This window comes from Terrapene carolina, unplaced genomic scaffold, assembly GCF_002925995.2.
Source record: "Terrapene carolina triunguis isolate 2854851 unplaced genomic scaffold, T_m_triunguis-2.0 Scaffold17, whole genome shotgun sequence".
Taxonomy (NCBI): Eukaryota; Metazoa; Chordata; order Testudines; family Emydidae; genus Terrapene; species Terrapene triunguis.
This window is the reverse complement of record NW_020664368.1, coordinates 2,142,118-2,161,952: the sequence shown is the minus strand read 5'-3', so window position 1 is coordinate 2,161,952 and position 19,835 is coordinate 2,142,118. Positions and strand designations below refer to the sequence as shown.

General features: G+C 40.2%; 1 protein-coding gene across 1 annotated transcript in view; it reads right to left on the bottom strand.

Moving 5' to 3' along the window:
• Positions 1 to 3,439: 3,439 nt before the first annotated feature.
• LOC112111211 (nuclear FMR1 interacting protein 1) overlaps positions 3,440 to 19,835 on the bottom strand; it is a 32,821-nt gene continuing 16,425 nt past the window's right edge. Inside the window, exons 6-10 of the mRNA XM_026662903.2 lie at positions 15,667 to 15,759; positions 11,252 to 11,517; positions 9,401 to 9,535; positions 7,181 to 7,422; positions 3,440 to 3,998 (exon numbers count right to left, since the gene is read on the bottom strand). Of these exons, the coding sequence (XP_026518688.1) occupies positions 3,663 to 3,998; positions 7,181 to 7,422; positions 9,401 to 9,535; positions 11,252 to 11,517; positions 15,667 to 15,759 (1,072 nt within the window). The 3' untranslated portion in view covers positions 3,440 to 3,662. The remainder of the gene's footprint in view (positions 3,999 to 7,180; positions 7,423 to 9,400; positions 9,536 to 11,251; positions 11,518 to 15,666; positions 15,760 to 19,835) is intronic.

Here is a 19,835-nt window from a genome sequence, read left to right as displayed (position 1 = left end):
CCCTAGGAAGCTGGGGACTTCCTCGCTAAGGATTTAGGCATCGGCTTCTACTACCTCCCCTGGGTCACTTCCTATCACAAATTGCACCAGGCATCTCCTCCGCTGGTGGTGGCCTGGTGTCCCCGTCAGTCTCCGCAGTCAGTGAGTCATCTGCCCTGTAGTCTGCGTCCATGGGCTCTGCTGCTTGGAGCATCCTCGGCATCTCTGGAGCAGCCTGCAGTACACATCCTTCCTCCTCAGCAGCCAGCCTCGACTGAGCTGGGCTGCCCCCTTTTATCTGGCTCTTCCACCTGGAGCACGCACAGCAGGGGAAAGGGGGCATGGCCTCCTGGGCCACAATGATTGGTCAGTCCCCATTGGCTGAGTGCAGGGTTGGTACACCCCTTCACATGGCTCTGTACCATTTTTGATCCTATTTTTTTAATTCTGAAGTCTGCAACTTTAGAATGCTACAACACACGTACAGATGAGCTGCAAGAACCTTCATGTAAACACAAAATCACAAGGAGAGGCTTACAGTTCAGTAATACAAGGCCACAAAGTTCATTTCTTTATACCCGTCACAGACAGAAGCCATCCCATAAATGAGCAGCATTGTTCAAACAAAACAGAGTTGTCTGTTAAGTCACATCACCATTCACAAACTTGACTAAGGTTTAGACAGCTATAAAAACGGACTTCAGTTTTTCTGGATTAATAAGTGAAACATGGAATTTTAAAAGAAGGGTAATGAATTTAAATCAGACACCTTCTGTAGCTAAGTTACCAAAGCTGAAGGGAGGGAGTGAAATGTTGAGTATTTTTATCCAAAGCTGAAAGCTCCATTTTTCAAACAGTAATGCCATAATCCAACCAAAATCAATAATGAAACAATTAAAGGCCATGCATAGCATAATAAAGAAATCAGCTGCTGCGGATTCAAAATGCAACTGCTTATTTCTTACACAGCCACAGACAGGCATCTTAATGCAAGTGGGAGGAAAAAACCCATAGTCGTACTCAGATACAAAAAGAAAAGGCAAAGCCTCAGAAGCAAAACTGCAGCTGCTTGACATAAGCAAGACAGGAAATTACAGCATTCACATTCCAATGTGAAGGCTAGATAAAGGTATTAGGAAAGCTAATTCTGGAACGTCAGGTGAAACTCCCTGCTGACTTACAAAAGGAACCAAAGTGAAAAAGTTGGGTTTTTTGTATGCAGACCAAGCCTGCTATTCCTGGTTTAATGCAACCTACATGTCTTCCCTAGATTAAGCAGAAGCAGTTCATTCCTGGAGCACAAAAGGCAGTTTTAAATATATGCAGTACAAACACCACAAAAGCAAAATGAATGATTGATTTAAGACAGGTAGTCCTTCTATGTTAAATGTTTTTCCCAGAAAGGCCCCCAAGCCCACCACAACTTGGGCGGGGGGGAGGGGAGGGGGAGAGAAAGACTTCTAATGGGTCTACATTTTGTAGAATTTTAATAATCTTAGATCAGGGAACAGAAGTACAAGCAATTCATAGCAGAGCCTTCCTCTCTCAGGACCTCCCTCTGCAAAAGGAGATTTGCCACAAACTTCAATAGGAACAAGAGCAGGACCTTAAGGGGTGGATTAGTTACAAAAAAAAGAAGTGCAATTCTGTAGTAATCCTAACTTGCTCATTTTTGTTTACTACACTGATACAACTGTTGATTTGACACCCCTCCCCACCCCCACACCCAGACTGAATACAAGTGTATCCAGAAACCAAATTCTGTAAAAGTTCCAATCTCCTTAGCTAAATTTTCGCTGTTTATTTTTCACTGCAGTAAACTGGGTAACAGCCACACTCAAGGTAATAAAATGAAGTGATGGTATGTGGGACCACCATGGGAAGGATGAGTCATCTGGCTTGCAAGTACATATATAACAAGTTTATGATTGCTGTATTTAATAATCTATTACATATACACATTCCTAGGACTCGCCACCCTCTTACATGAGTGCCAATATTTATATAATTCCATAAATGTACACAGTATCTTACAAACATAGTATACAGTGTAGCTATATATAGTAGAGCAGTAAAGATGGAATTTTCAGCTATTCCCTGCCTCCTGTACTCCACGAACAAGATTTATTTCCACAAAACTGGCAAGTGTTTTAAAAACTGAACAAGATAACTTAATACATACAGCTATTGGAGAATACAAAAACCCCTACAGTCCTTAGTATTCTGCAGGTTACATACCGGGGTGTACTTGTACCTGAATGAGTAAAGCAAAGAAAGATCAATGCATTTCCTGAGAAGGCAATTTAATTTAGAAACTGAGCCTACAATATGTAATAATTGTGGCTAAAATACAGAATGTGGGGAACTATTTTTAAGCAGACTAAGTCACTTTCATATCATATTTCCACTGGGAGTGAGACAAACTGACAGTTGAACTTCACAAGAAGGTGCCTGACAAATGTATACACAATTTAACCGAAAGGTGGTGAACTTATTTTTAAATCCTCAACTAATGCAACTTTAAAGCTCATGAAAGCTTGTATGAGATTTATAACTTCAGGCACCACAGAAAAGAATGAACATTTTGTATGAGTGACATTAATAGCACAATTCCAAGGAAATCCACGGGATGTGTCACTGGCATTTTAAAAATGAATCAGAAAAAACAGGTTATAGAATGCCAGATAACAGTCTTACTTTTATATTAACTAGGGGAGATAAACAGAAACTCATCCTAGGAAGTTTCCTTAACTCCAAAATTAAAATCTAAGGGCTTTGGAGCAGAGCCCAGAGATGAAGGGCGGAGCAGCTCCGGAGCAGTGGAGCTGCAGGTTTTTGCCTGGAGCTTGCTCCGGAGCCGGAGCACAGCTCCAAAGCCCTTAATTTATAGCACTCATTCCTACAAGCAATAAGGATCCATTTCAAGAGCTAGTTCAGCCAAGCAATGACCAGCTACAGCAGTTAAGGCTTGAGGTGAAGCTATGTCTACAGTTACAGGCAGCTATTAAAGGATGGATAAAAGGTGGCAGTAGCTACTGGTTTGTCACTTAAAGAATGATTTCAAACAACTTTCTACTCTCTACTTAACTCCCCACCTAAAGCTGCCACCACCTTAACTGTGCTTCCATTCTCTCTGCTCAACTGATTTATTGTACTAGTGGTAGATTTCAGTGTGAAAGTTTTAGAGCCAAACCAACTATTTCGTAAATTTTATAATTTTAAACTAACAGCTGAGAGATGTATTAAAAATTTATTTCAAAACATTCAGAGGCCCACTAACCCTCCAGTGACAACTGGTTGTCTGAGCAAGTTAGAGAGCACCATTATCAACAGCATAATTTTGCTCTGATTATGGTTTTAAAACACTGGCATATTCTGTAATGAAGAGTCCTCAATTCAAACCCATGGGCAAACAAACACTGCTACTGAAGAAAGAGGTAACTATGCTCCACTACTGAGCTTTTCAAGTAGAAGGCAAAGAGCCATCTGAAATGGATGTAATTTCCACAAGGAAAGGGTCACTTCTGGCAGTGTGTTCAGAAAAGTGATTTTAATGGTTCTTAAAATACAAAAGATATGATTTATTTTTTTCTATTCTACTGTCTTTCAAAAAATATTTCAGTGAAGTACAAAAGTTGAGCCTTTGGTTCACCCTCCATGACACAGGCATACCGTAACAAATGTCAGTTTTCTTCACATTGACTCGCTGGGGTTTCCCATGTCTCCTCATCTATATAGTGAATCATCTGTGACGCCTGACCTATAGCTGCTTTTTCACTTTGAGATATAAATAATGCATCTTGTTCTCCTTCTGCTAATTGAAGGTCAGAGCTACAAGAAACATTAGATCCATCAGGTCTGTCTGTCAAAAACTCCGCTGCAGCTCTAGAAGCTTGTCCACTGTCAGTTTCAGCTACTGGTTCTGTTTTTAAGTGAAGTCCAAACATGTCATTTCGGATGATGTATCGAACACACTGCAGAATCACATTCCTTTCGTGTCGTATGTCCTGGGCTAATAACTGGAATGAAAAAGAGAAAGTGATGCAGGTTTCTGTCTCCTAGTCAGTAACAGATGCAAAGTAAACAAGGTATGGTGACACAGTTCATTTAGATGTATTTGCAAATGTATATAATAGGTTTGCAAGCAAGACCTGGAAGCAAAGAGGCAGGAGAAACTACCCTATTAGATTGAATTCAGGACTTGGAGCCAATCTCAGCTCTACCACTGATTTACTGTGGGGTGCTGGCAAAGTCGGAGTCTCATCTGTAAAATGGGATTATTTCCCAGGGATGCTGCAAGGCTTGTAACAGCGATACACTGCTTTGGAAGATGTGAAGTTTTAATTAGCATGTGAACATTATGACCCTGATTCAGTAAGGCACCTTTGTCCCATTGACTTCAAATTGGATAACTCACGTGCTTTAGCTCTTTGCTGAATCAGGGGGCTATAGTTTTATCACTGCATTAGAGCTGGTTGAATTTGACAAAATCCTTTCGAATGAGCTGTCATTCCCAGTTTAACCTACCTGGCAGAAAAATTAATACATCCAAATGCCATTAATTTTTCCATGGAAAAAAAATACACAACGTTTCTTCACTAGACTGCTAAAGACATTATTTTCTTTGAACTCCTACTAATGCTTTGAGAAAGTTAAACTAGTATTTCTACAACAGTTGGAAGACTGTAGGATGTTTTTGGCGTTGTGAACGCTAAAAGTAAATGGACTTTGCTGAATAAGATGTGAGTATAAAGTAGGGGGTTAAATCTGTGACTATCTGATCATTTACAAGAGAACTACTGTAAAAAGTTGCACTCAGCTGAACTTGGCATGTAAGATCTGATGGGAAGCAATTTTTTGTTATAAATTTATTTCCAACAAAGAAGTCTATTTAGCCATTTAAAAAGGTGCTTGCTATCCATACTAGCTTTTTAAAAGAGTTGCAGGCAGTTAGTCCATAAAATGAACTAGTTACACTTTTTGATATTTACCTATACATAAAATGATTGAAGGCAGTTCAGCTAGTGGAGCTTATTGTAATCATTACACACACACACACACACAGTGTGAGGACAGTGTAACAACATTCTTGTTGCTGTAGTTGGGGTAACTGCAGAATTCCCAAGTGGTGGCATGAAGAAGCAGATGGGATGCACAATCATCCTTTAATAAAGTTTGTTAACTGGCCATCTGTCTCATTATATTTAAACCACATGAGCAACTAGGTGCACAACACCTTTTTATCCTGCTGTATGTATTGACAAATATTGGAAGAAATATGACGTATGGGTTTTGTTATTCTCAGTCAGTCTGTATGCTATAAATGTATCTAAACATACATGGTCATACGTGGGACTATGATAAACATCCTGGGTGTACTGAAGCGGATTTAATGAACGCCAACAGAAAGCTCTGCAGCACCACCACAAGATCTGCTTTTAAAAAACCACATCATTTCACACACAGCACGTTCTTTCAATAAGCAAATCCCTTCGGAGGGAGGGAGAAGGGTGGACAGGTTTTCCACAGACTTTCTGACTTGGTTTCTCAGAATTTTCACACCACAGACCACTTCCTACAGTGGCAATCCTCTTCTGGATGCCTCCCATCACAAACACCCACTCCAATCTACATTTTTCCTGCTACAACCATAGTGATTAGCATATGAACAAGTAATGTTAGGACAATATGAAAGTGAGAAGACAAAAATAAATATGCTTTACAATTCAACATCTGTTCCATCCACCTAAGATCCCCAGCCCACATATTATATCTATGCAATTTATTCCTTCTCTCTGGCGGCAGAACTTGACATTAGTAGCCAGTCCTTTTTTAGGCACAGTTCTTGCTGTTCTGATCCCCAACGTTGCTTTATAGATTGGTTCCATCCTTAGCATTGCCACACCTCCAATGTCAGTATTGCTTGAAAGGAACCAGGGTTGGGTTTTTTCCAACCTTCCTCTGCCGCATGGGGCAATGATCGCTTGTTATGTCCAGATGATCCTATCTCACCTCATCTATTCCCTGCCACTGCAGAGGCCTTGGGCATTGGTGGCACCTCAGTCTCTCCTGTTTCTCTCTGCCTCTGGCACACAACAATTTAGTACCTGTAATACACAGGAGGACAGACTAGATGATATAATGGTCCTTCCTGGCCTTAAATTCTATGAAATGACAGCTGAATCTGCCAGAGAAATGTAAAGAACAACTGTGCTGGATGAAAGTTGTTGTTGGTTTATTTTGCTTAAGTTTAGTTGGTCAGAATAACCTCTGCATACCCCAGACTCATCCTCAGCTAGAAAGAAAAGTCACAACATGAAGACTGACTGCTTTGGTCAAGGAGGCTTCACCTAAATCTTCAGAACACCAGTGATATACAGGCCAGTTTGCGAACCAGTGAAAAGTATATTTCTACATAGAAGAGGCCTGTGTATGCGGGAGGGAACCATAGAATCACAGGACTGGAAGGGACCTTGAGAGGCCATCTAGTCCAGTTCCCTGCACTCATAGCAGGACTAAGTATTATCTAGACCATCCCTGACAGGTGATTGTGTAATCTGCTCTTAAAAACCTCCAATGCCAGAGATTCAACAACCCCCCCTAGGAAATTTATTCCAGTGCTTAACCACCCTGACAGTCAGAAAGTTTTTTCTAATGTCCAAATGGGGAAGAAGGAGAGAAGAGGGTTGGATAGGATGCCTGATGTTCCCTGACAACCGTTCTAGCTGATTAGAGATAGGTGTTGATGCGGCACAAGGCCACCATCCAGTCTGTCTCAGCCAGAAGCCTGGTACTCACATCCTCACTCAATGTAGGGCCTCACATCAAGGGGGCAGAGGGAGGGGAGAAGAAGGGAATCCGAATAATGACTGGACCACATAAAAGTAAGCATGATTTATGTGAATCTTTAGAGCAAAAAAAAAATATTTTTTTTTGTCCTCAGTGTAGCTTCCTAACTATGTGATTAAGTTTTCAATTCTGGCTCACCAAAGCAAGCCATAATCTGAACAGTACCATGCAGTAATCTGTTTACATATTTGTGCAACGTTTTTGCTGAAATGTATGTTCATCCAGCCACCATCTTAAAAGAGCTGCTACTAAAATAGACAGCTTTATACTGTAATATGACTCATGTATAGTTAAAGTAAGACCCCTGTGTGGCAGGCAGCCATTATTTAAGAGAGAGAGTGAGGTCCTTTACCATTTCCAGCAGTGTTGGACGACGTTTGGGCAGTACAGGGAGCGACTTCTTCCTCCGTCTGTTAGAACGTCTGCAATGCCCTGTGTTTGTATTTGAGCTCACCAACGTTGCACTTGTAAATTCTGCACGTTCCTTGCGGTTTATGCTATTTGGACTTTGAGGGATATTTGAAGCCTGAGGAATATTTTGGAGGATAGTCTGATTTTCCTTAAGAGCTTTTGCTACAATCTTGGCAGGAACTTCTAAAAAAAGAAAGAACAAAACTGTAAACTCTCAAAGTCCTAAATAACAATCACATATCTCCATACTGACAGCTCACTTAGTTACTACTACTGGTACTAGCATGTCCTGTTTTAATGATAATGGAGTTCTACAGAGGAGGGGATCTTATCACCATTCCCATAAGAGAAAACAAGCACACAGAAGTTAAGTGATTTGCCCAATATCAGAGAGCCAGTAGAGAGAGTCTGGATCAGAACTCAGGTCTCTGTCTTGCAATCAGTCCCATGTTCCATACATCAGAGCACACTGCTTTCACATTATAACCCAGTTTGCAGTGAAATACATGGACAAGAAGGATGGCTCCGTGGTTAGGTGCTAGCCTGTGACTTGCAAGATCCAAATTCAATTCCCTGCTCTGCCACAGACTTCCTCTATGACCTTGGGCAAGTCACTTAGGGCTAGTCTACACTTACCCGGTAGTTCGACGGCTGCGGATCGAAGTTCCGAGTTCGATTTATCGCGTCTGGTCTGGAGGCGATAAATCGAACCAGGAAGTGATCCCCGTCGACTGCGGTACTCCAGCTCAGCGAGAGGAGTACCGCGAAGTCGACGGGGAGCCTGCCTGCCGCGTGTGGACCGCGTCTGAACCGCGGTAAGTTCGAAGTAAGGTATGTCGAATTCAGCTACGTTATTCACGTAGCTGAATTTGCGTACCTTACTTCGATTTGGGGGGTAAGTGTGGACCAGCCCTCAGTCTGTGTGTCTCAGTTCCCGGTATGTAAAATGGGTGGTAATAGCACTTACCTCCCTCGCCGGGGTGTTGTGAGGATAACTACATTAAAGATTGTGACATGCTCAGATATTACTGTAATGGTGACCACGGAAGGAATGAGCTCTGCATTAAATCAGAATGTGCACTCAGTCTCCAAGCACTACAAGAATCTCTAGTGGTAGCACACTTATGTAGAAAGTACTAGAAGCTTGGCTATTAGCTCACAGGGTGAGTGACAGCACATTCCTGGCCCTCTTCACCAAACACAATTTTAGGGTAAGGATTTTAAGGATTTTTTTTCACTCACATACATTTCTCCAAAAGTTATACATTCTCTTTTTGGATAGGATGTATCCCCACCTTTATCTCAGAACAAGATGGTAGGACAGGGCACGTAACACAGGGGGAAAGAAACAAATCAAGAAAAACAACACTGTGAACCTGCCACCCTCTGAGGAAACTCTGGAATGTAGTATAAAAAAAGAGAATGATTATTAATAGACAGGCTATGAACTAGATAAATCAGAGGTCTGATCTTGTAGGCAATTCTAATGTTCTACACTCAGTGAATCCTGGGTATACAAATGGTACATTGTGGTTGCTACTGCAATATAAATAATGAGTGGTCTCTCCTCCAGGGAGCAACAGTTGCTCTTAGAGTAGCCTCAGTGCAATCTGCTGGGTTTTCCCATCCTTCCATTCATCCCATGTTACCTTTTTCATCCTCCATTTGTGTCTGTGTTCGTATGACGTACACTGAACGCTGCAAGCATAACAGCAGAAAACCATCCCCCTCGAGATACAAAACATTCTACCTTTAACACACATGTCCCTCACTGCCTAACAAGCTAGAGTGGCAGATCCAAGGCTGCTCTCAATTACTCCACCAGCAACCAGAGGTGCCAGGAACCAGGATGTTTTCCCACTCATGAATATCCTGGAAGTAGAGCCAGTAAATATTGTGTTTGTGTCTTTGGTTAGATCTAAGAATGTAAGTCTCCGAATATAAAAAGCTGCAAATTTACATATTCATAAATGAGGACAAAACTATGGGAAGAGGGATGAAAGGAGGGGGACAGAAAGGCGGGAGAGGCAAGGTGCCCACACTGCATGCCACCTTCCTTCTCAGATTGATTTTTATACGGAGACAAAGTGTCTTTTCTGGTACACTTTGAAAGCTTTTGCTGTTCATAAGACAGAAAAAAGCTAGTTAGACCCCAACTCACCCTCTGGCTCGCTCTCGCTATCTGATGTGCTGCCATAGTTGGTCACCAGTGAACTCAGGGCGGAGGTTACCTGCTTTGGAATGACAGTCAATCCCAACTTTCCATCCTCTGCAGTTGCTCCATCCTTGTCCGACTCTGCAAAGAGAGTACCAAGACCTTTCAATGCTCCTATATGTTGACAGCCAGCTTTGTCACTAGACCTTCTCCTGGAGAATATGCATCTAACACTGGACAAGGTTATTCAACACCATTGCTTGATAAAATGCTTGCTACTTTCTTTCCATTAACATTCAGGGGCAGGAGTTGTCTAAACACCGATTTATAGCCCTGACAAAGACTGTAGGGGAAAAAGCAGTTTGATTTCTCTGAACAAGGACTTGGGCTTTTGGCTCCATCTTCATATAGTAAATTTAATTACAGTCTTTGCTATTAATTGCAAATAGCAGAAAGGGAGAAACTTGTTTAGATTTCCCGGATGTAGTCGGGTGATAAATATGTGCAGAAATTAATCTTTTACAGGGGGAGAATTATTTACATTTAAAATTAGAATTTCCAACAGGAAGAAATTTTGAGATCCCATTGTGAAATCACTTTAAGGGACATTCAAATCAAGCTTATAAGACTACGGCAATGAGATCTCAGAGAACTTGATTACTTAAAAATATGTATTTAGCGCCATCTGTATGCATGAGTTTATAATCCAAGTTGTTCACCATAACACAGAATGCCAGGGAGCTAAGATACAGGATAAATGGACCAATGACTTATGAATAGCTGCTAGTGGGCAAAAGGGAAAAATCTACAAAAAGCAACCCAAAGTAAACAATTAAAATCACAGATAGATTTAATGGGATGCAAAGCTATATGTACCAAGACACACCATTTCCTTTGGAGGCATCACAGATATACTCAAATGCTGGCATTTAACCAGAAGGCTAATACATGTCAGTTCTTTTGCATGGAACCTACATGGAAATTTGGGGGGAAAAAACATGCAAAACCCCCTATTAGTAACATTATTAGAAAGGTGTCTGTTAAAAGTTTTTGTGGAAGCCTGGTTCAATTACAAGAATTAAAGAAACACTACCTGAAATCAGGATTTTGTAACAATTGTATTGCCTATGTATTAACCCCATATTAGATTATTAAACATGAAAATTAAAAAAAAACAATTTGTCACTAGTTTTGTTTTACTTTTTACATTTCACTCACCTTAAGACAATGAAGTCAGTTTCACTTTTAGGTTCTCAGAACAGCAGAATTTGGTTTCAAGGATAAAGGGACTTTCATTTTTTTTTTAAAGCAATTTTTTTGGGTGGAAACATTTCTACTCCTTTGTTTTTAAATCAAAGTTTGTTTTTACAATAGTTAATTCTGGACCAAATTTAAGTTAACACTGTCCCTTTAATCTATTTATTGTAGAACACGTAATACTGTACACAAACTTCTCCTTGGCAGGGTTTCCTAATCGCTGACCAGGAGGAAAAAGTTTCAGGTTTCTTCTATCAACATTTTATGTTCTTAGCAGGAATTTCCATTTAAAAGGAAATTCTAATGAAAATCTGGGTACAAGGGTCTTCAGTGAAGCTGGCAGCAACAAATCTATGACCTACTAACCTTTGAACTGCCTTGGCCGTGGTGCAAGAAAGTCCTAACAATGTTTTAAGTGGCAGATAGAAGAGTTGTCAAGTATGACAGAGCACTTATCAACGGCATCTTCCAAACCAAGTATAAAGTCTTTGAAAAGACAAGCTCTTTCCAAGTCGCCAGCTCTCCTAAAAAGCTGTTACCTACGTAATATTAATTCCGCCTAAAATAAAAGATTTCTCCAAGCTCCTTCCCTCATCTTACCAGCATCACTATTTGCCAGAATGCCAAGTGGATCCACATCCTTCCTATAGGTCGGTGCATCTGAAACAGATTGTTTTTCAGGTTCCTTAACAAACGTATGATTTTCTGGTCCACCAGCTGAATTCTGAGCTTTCAACGGAGATGCATCATCTCCATCAGCTTTCTTAAACTTCTTCCAGAACTGACGCTTCTGCTTCTTCTTCTGTCTTCCTTGCCACCCAGAAGTCTCTTCATCTTGTGGAGCTTTCCACATTCCCTTCATTTTGCTAGAGGAAAGAAAATGTAAAACTCTTAAACAAATACCACCACACAAAATAAATGAAACTAATCAAGGTAAACACTCCCCCCCCCCCCCCCCCGCAACAAAATTAAAACCCTGTGCCCTATAGCAGTCAAGAGATTAGAGGAATATTTATCCTTCAATACAACATTTTTCAGCTCTCCCTGTCTTACGTTGCTCTGCCCTGCTTCAATACTTTAATCTGCCAGTTTCAGCATATTAGTAGCCAAATGTAGTTTACTAGAACACCCATCTACAAGTGCTTTATTTGGGGTTAATAAAAGTCTCATTTGGCTATTGGCACAATGAACTGAGACATGACAGAAGGAAGAGGAAGCTATGCCAGACACAAACATGGAAAAAAAAAAAAAAAAAAAAAAACTACAAAGAAAGCGAGACAGAGAAATGGAGAGACACACACGATCATGGGGTGGGACAAGGTATGACCTGGGTGAGAGAAGAACAAAACTAGGCAAGCTTCTTAATCCCCAACACAGTGGTTGAAACAGAGTCCTAGATTTTTCGCTTCACATTACAAAGTCAACATTCTCTTCATTCAGAGAAATAAGGCCATTCAAAGGCAGAAAAACAGAAAGGAAAGTATCTCTCATCAGCATATGCCTATTATTGAAGTCACCTTAGTTTTAGCATACACTGCTACAGCACTTTGCTGAATACTGAAGCCTCAGACACATCAGACCAACCTATCACTCCAATTGCAATGACTGCTTACACATGTGGGTAGGGGAGGGGAAAGGGTGCAGAGGTAGAAAAAGGTAGAATGGACTGCTAGTGAGGGAAGGGGAAAACAATTTTCCTCCTTTAGAGCAGGATATTTCAAGTTGTATCAGGGAAACATGGAACTGTGTTTTTAATAAAAGTAAATTAAAGATAGAGCTATAGTATGCCAATTCTACAAATCACAAATAAGCCTCCAATCTACATATTTGAGATTATGGCGAAATGCTGGACATGTGTTTAGACCACGGTTACAGTGAGAAGAGCACCTATAAAAATGTTAATCCATGCCTGCTGAGAATGGGTCTTCTAAGTGATAATTTACTTAGCGTTTTGACAAGAGCTTAATTGCACCTCCAGACTATTATATTAACACAAGAATTCCCATACCAGAGTGGACCAAATGGTTTATTTTATTCACTACCATCGCTCCAACAGTTGAATACACAGAGCACATTAGAGGAACCTTTCTAATACCTGACAAATTTTGAAATACCATACTAAGGGCAAAAATTTCTCCCTAAAACCAGCTGATTAAGGCAATTTGAGTTCAATTCCAGCTGTGCCACATTCGTCCTTTGACCTTAGGCAAGTCATTTCACCTCTTTGCGCACCAGTTCCCCATCCACTAAATGGAGATAACACTTTCTCCCACACTTTGACTTTATTTAGACTGTAAACTCATTGGGGCAGGAACTGTCTCTTACTACGTGTTTGTATAGTGGCTAGCAGAATGGGGCCATGAACTCAGTTTGGGGTGTCTAGGCGCTCCTCTAACATAAATAGCAATACTTAACCAATGTTTCACAGGTTAAGGGAAGCTGTGATGCTGGAGGTGCTGTCTTTTGACCAAGACATAAAACCAAGGCCCTGACCACTTGTGGTCACTAAAAACCCAGGGCACTTCTCAAGAATCAGAATTGGATGTCCCAGTCAAATTCCAATTTGGAAACTGCATTCTGCCCTCCTCTGCTGGTTCTATTAGCAAATGCATTCTTCACTTCCTGTTCAGAACTACAGCATAACTGTGCAGTATTAACCAGCTGCTACATTCCACCCTGCAGGTAGCTACATTTAAGTGACAGGTGAAGTGGTCCTTCTGTATCTTTAATCTACTCCATAGGGATGTTGAGAATTAACATTTGTAAAGTACTTCAGAGGGCCAGAATTCAAGGGTGGTATAGAAATATTAAATGCTTTTGAAAAATCTTACTTAGCTATTTGCCTCAATAGGAAAGTTTCCAGAGGGCAAGCTGAATTCTCTTCTGTCTCACACAACAGTAAATTTGCAAGATTAAGCACCAGTTCCAGATTTTTATTATTGACATTCATACCAAAAATTACAGCTTTTTGGGCAGCAGATTGAGTTTATAGTACTAACAGTTAGGAAACAGGCTTTTTAAGAAAGCCAGGGTTATAGAGATCACTTAGTGAGAACAAACAGGAAACCGTTTACATCATATTTCTGATCACTCTTCTGACCAGAAGAAAGATTTAAGTATAATTGCTGAGTGACACCTAAGGGCTGCTGCGGAGTCACAGCTCACTAGTGAAGCCACATGCGTTAAAACCAAAATGATTAAATACCACTGATTGTGTTACTTTGACAAGCCAGATTCACTCTTAATTTTAGTTACTAAACAAGTAGGAGCGTCTCTTAATGTCTGCTTTCATGCATTCAATGCTTTAAATTCACAACTAGTACTGAGAATCAAGCACTTGTTGAAGTGCCCCTGCAACTGCAAACCCCTCCTCCCCATGCAAGGAGAATCCCATCTTATTTCTTTAAAAGCAGGGGGCTTTCCTATGGGCCAGAAGAGACGAGTAAAGGCAATCTGAGATGCTACCAGAGATATAAGTGACAGGAGTGGCTTCTGAAGCTTTGTCTACATCAGGGGTAGGCAACCTATGGCACGCGTGCCAAAGGCAGCACGCGAGCTGATTTTCAGTGGCACTCACACTGCCCAGGTCCTGGCCACCGGTCTGGGGGGGCTCTGCATTTTAATTTAATTTTAAATGAAGCTTCTTAAACATTTTAAAAAACGTATTTACTTTCATACAACAATAGTTTAGTTATATATTACAGACTTATATATATTAGTTATATATTACAGACCTTCTAAAAACGTTAAAATGTATTACTGGCACACGAAAACTTAAATCAGAGTGAATAAATGAAGACTCGGCACACTTCTGAAAGGTTGCCGATCCTGGCCTACATTAAGAATATTTGCAACAGTCGACATTACCAAATTAGGTTACATTGGTATAAATCCACTTAGCATTTGTGCAGCCCATCTATCTGAGGGATTTGCACGGGCATAACCAAATCAATGTAGTTACACTGGTGCAAGATTTTTTAAGTGTAGACAACTTCAAGGCCCAAGCCCACTTTCCCACAGCAGAAAGAAAGGTCCACAAAGAGGCAGGAAGGAGTCTGACATAACAAGCTGGGAACATTCTTGCTGCCCCCACTCAGATCCTCTGGTCCACTAAACCAGACCCTGGAGGTTTGGGAGATTATAACACCTTTAAAAAAAATCCCTCCCTACAGCAGTATTCAAGTAAAGCCACTGATGAAGCTCAACATGAGGCAGACAGTATGCAAAAAGGTGGGGTGGGGGAGGAGGAAAAGAGCAGAGGCCACACATATGGAGGTATGGAGGGGGGAAAAAATAGATCAGAGTACATGACGGGAGTGAACAAATAAAATCCAAGAGGAACAAAAAAAGAGCCCCAGAGGAGAAATCAAGATGAGGCAGGGTGGAAGAGATGAAAATAAGAGTATTGAAGGTATTTTCAGCTACCAAAGCAGTTTACAGTGACAATTAGATAGCTTATAAACTCAGACATATAATTCCTTCTTAAGTTTGTTATTATTGCTCTGACCCCACCATTTGAAAAAAATGAAGGGGAGTGGTGGAGGGAGGGGGAGAGAAATATAATCTAGAATCATAAACCAACTCACTTTTTTTTTTGTTTTCCCCCCCTCTTTTTTGCAAGGGGGGAGTGAATTAGACCGGTCAGATTCAGGCAGGAGGCAAAGTCACACAATGCAACTTCTCTTTCAAAGACTCAGCATCTATTACTTTAGCCTAATGGCTATTCTGCAATTTGGTTTTCTTAAACAAGCCAGAGAGTGGAACTCTGCGAGCACATCAAAGTTGCAAACGTATTGTTTCAACCAGATCAGACTCACTACAATCCACTGTAGAATACTGTGAACAACGTATTAAATTTGTAACATGTTGGTGGGTTAAATGAAGGATACAAGTCCACTCAGTTTATATAAGTGTACAGTGAAAGTTACAAGTATTTGCACAATAGATAAAAAGAATCAAAGATAGTATTTTTGGACTAACTACTAGAGTGAACAAAATTGTCAGAAAAAGCTTACCCAAACTGTGTAGTTGTCAGCACTTCTCCTCTCTCCTCTTTTTCTATCTGTAATGCTTTCTTCTTTTCAATGTTTGCCAACGTAGGAAAGTTTCTAGAGCAAATAAATATATATGATTTTAAAATGTTTTATACACCCCTGCTCTAACCCACATTTGCATTATGAACAGCACAGGAAAGATTTAGTTGCACACACAAAAAAATGAAATATTAAAATCAAATTGTTTCCTCCTGAAGCAGGGATTGGTAAGAAAAATACATATACCTCTACTCCTACATATGTAGGTGCAGATGGACCTTGAAGTGCAGAAGCTTTTTACACACACGCCCTCTATGATAGCATAGGATTATGCCCTACAATTTTTATTTTAAGTGTTTCATCCAATCTAGTTTTAACTGTCTTAAAGGTACAATATATGTTTAGCAAGATAGTCTCATCCTCCATGTGAAAGAGTTTCTGCTTATCAGTCTCATTGACGTTGGGTTTTGAGATGAAATAAAAAACAAAAGTGTATCACAAAAACAGTCTCTGGATGCATATTCAGCCACAACACTTTCAGTATCTAGATGTCATTGCTCTGTCAAGCACTTTGAGACAGCAAAAGGTTATACACAGTAATCTAATTCTATTCTGTTCTTTAGGAGAGTAATTCAGGTCATTAACATTTTATAAGTCTATTAAGATGGACGAGTGAGAAGCCTAGAACAGCTATACATATATATTATCAAAAACAGTCTTCAGACCCAAATATTTAGTCTTGTCACACTCAACTTCCTTTTATTTTATAACAGCAGAAGTTAAGTGCTAAAAAGTCACTGATGCAAGACATGCTGAAGGACAAGGATGGAAAAAGCAGAAGTGGTTTTTGAAACACCTGTCTTGAACAGAAACTCTGGTATTAGGAGGTTTTCACAGATCACGGTTAGATTCATTTTTTCATAGATTCCAAGGCCAAAAGGGACCACTGTGATCATCTAGTCTAATTTCCTCTATAACACAGGCCATAGAACTCCCCCAAATAATCCCTCTTTGAACTAGAAACTTTCTTTCAGAGAAGCATCGAGTCGTGATTTAAAAGTTGCCAGTGATGGAGAATCCACCAAAATCCTTGGTAAGTTGTTCCAGTGTTAATTACCCTCACTCAAGTACACCTTATTGTCAGTCTGAATTTGTCTAGCTTCAACTGCCAGCCATTGGACCTTGTTATACCTTTGCTAGATTGATGAGCCATTCAAAACACATTCACTGTGCCATTTATTTTATTATGAAGAGATGATTTCTAAAAAATCTTTCAAAGTATTGACTGGTAATAGGATATGAAGCCTGTTACCTTCAGGTCACCAGTTCAAGTGCAGCCTAGATTGCTAGTCACCAGAAGTCACAATATGATGGCTATTCAGCAGCCTATATGCAAAGTAGGCAACATCAGTCCAGACCCTAGTGGGAAGGTGCCCACATTTCAAAAACTACAGTCACAATTAGCTTCTTTGTTGGCAGAGAGATCAAGAAATGAAAAAGCATAGATAACTACACGCTTACGGAGACAATCTTTCCACGTCAGGGCTGGGGCACATTTCTGGGAAAGCTTAAACTTTTGCACATGCCATACAGATTCTGAAAACTTCAGTGCCCAAGCTTGTCCACAAAGTACCCAAACTACAGAAAAACAAATCTTTCTGGCAGAGATCTTAAGAACATGAGAACGGCCATACTGAGTCAAACCAATGGTCCATCTAGCCCAACACTGTGTCTTCTAAAAGTGGCTGGTGCCAGATGCTTCAGAGGGAGTGAACAGAACAGGACAATTTATTGAGTAATCCATCCCCTATCATCCAGTCACAGCTTCTAGCAGTCAAAGGTGTAGGGATATCCAGAGCATGGGGTTGTGTCCCTGACCATCTTGGCTAATAGTCCCTGGTGAACCTATCATCTGTAAACTTACCTAATTCTTTTTTTAACTCAGTTATACTTTTGTCCTTTACAACATCCCCTGCAACAAATTCCACAAGTTGATTGTGCGCTGGGTGAAGAAAAACTTCCTTTTGTTTGTTTTAAACCTGCTGCCTATTCATTTCATTGGGTAATGTCTGGTTCTTGTGTTATGTGATGGGATAAATAACACTTTCCTATTCACTTTCTCCTCACCATTCATGATTTTATAGACCTCTATCATATCCCCCCCTTTAGTCTGTTTTAGCAGCTGAACAGCCCCAGTCTTTTCAATCTCTCCTCACATGTTCAATACCCATAATAATTTTTGTTGCCCTTCTTTGTATTTTTTCCAATTCTAATATATTGTTTTTTTGAAATGAGTAGACCAGAACTGCATTCAGTATTCGAAGTGTGAGCATACCATGGATTTATATAGTGGCATTATATTTTCTGTCTTATTTTCTATCCCTTTCCTAATGGTTCCTAACACTGTTAGCTTTTTTGACTGCTACTGCACATTGAGCAGATTTTTCAGAGCACTAACTCACTCCAAGATCTCTCTTGAGTGGTAACAGCTAATTTAGACCCCATCATTTTGTATGTATAGTTGGGATAATGTTTTCCAATGTGCATTATTTTGCATTTATCAATATTGAATTTCATCTGCCATTTTGTTGCCCTGTCACCCAGTTTTGTGAAATCCCTCTAACTCCTTACAATCAGCTTTGGACTTAACTATCTTGCATAATTTTGTATCATCTGCAAACATAGCCACCTCACTGTTTACCCCCTTTTCCAGATCATTTATCAATATGTTGAACAGAACTAGTCCCAATACAGATCCTTGGGGGACCCCACTATTTACCCCTCTTCAGTGTGAAAACTGACCATGTATTCTTACCCTTTGTTTCCTATCTTTTAACCAGTTAATGATCCATGAGAGGACCTTTCCTCTTATCCCATGACTCCTTACTTTGCTTACGAGCCTTTGGTGTGAAACCTTGTGAAAAGCTTTCAGAAAAATCGAAGTATACTATATCCACTGGATCACCCTTGTCCACATGTTTGTTGACACCCTCAAAAAATTCTAATGAATTGGTGAGGCATGATTTCCCATTATAAAAGCCATGTTGACTCTTCACCAACATATTGTGTTCATCTGTGTGTCTGATAAATGTGTTTTTTCCTATAGTTTCATCCAATTTGCCTGGTACTGAAGGTAGGCTTACCAGCCTGTAATTGCCAGGATTGCCTATGGAGCCTTAAAAAAAAAAAAAAAAAAAATCTGGTGTTACCTTAGCTATCCACCAGTCATCTGGTACAGAGGCTAATTTAAGCGATAGGTTACATATCATACTTAGTAGTGCTGCAATCTCATATCTTAGTTCCATTAGAACTCTTGGGTAAATACACTCAGGTCCTGGTGATGTATTACTGTTTAAATTTATCAATTTGTTCGAAAACCTCCTCTGACAACGCCTCAATTTGGGTCAGTTCTTCAGATTTTTCACCTAAAAAGAATCTTGTAAAGAAGTTCAAGTTAAGGAAGACTGCTTCCTGTATAAGCATAAATGCCCTATCAAGTCAAGAAAAAGGTGGTTGGGGAGGGGGGCGGGAAGAAATACTCCTCTAAGCAGAGAAAGTATCTGCACTATGGAGGCATCTCTTCTCTTTTCCCAAGATGAACTTGTTTTTGATTTACAGACTGTTAACATTTCTCAGGGCATATGTCCAAAAATTTGGACAAAAAACAAAACAGTTTTTGCCTCTTTTTCAAAGGGTAGTAGGACAAGGGCATTCTCCCACCCAACTAATCAACCAGTCAAAGAGAGAGACTCAAAAAACAAGGAAGGGCTTTAAAAAGGTCAGGTACAGGCTCTGTACAAGCAGTGGAGAAAAAGCAAATTCCAGTATCTAAGCGCCTAAAAATACCCTGTCCATCACTTGGAAAAGAACTAGTTTCGGTAGATAGATTTAAATCAAAGCAATTGAAATCACTGATTTTAATCATTATTTAAATCTGCAAGCAGGAAGCCTTGATTTAAATAATTGATTTTAATCTTGTTTTGCATTTGTACTTTTTACCTATTTTCCTAAAGATGGGCTGATCCTCATTGGTTGGTAAGCATTAAAACATACTGATTGCAACTATACCGCTACCTCGATATAACGCGAATTCGGATACAACGCGGTAAAGCAGTGCTCCGGGGGGGGCGGGGGGCTGCGCACTCCGGTGG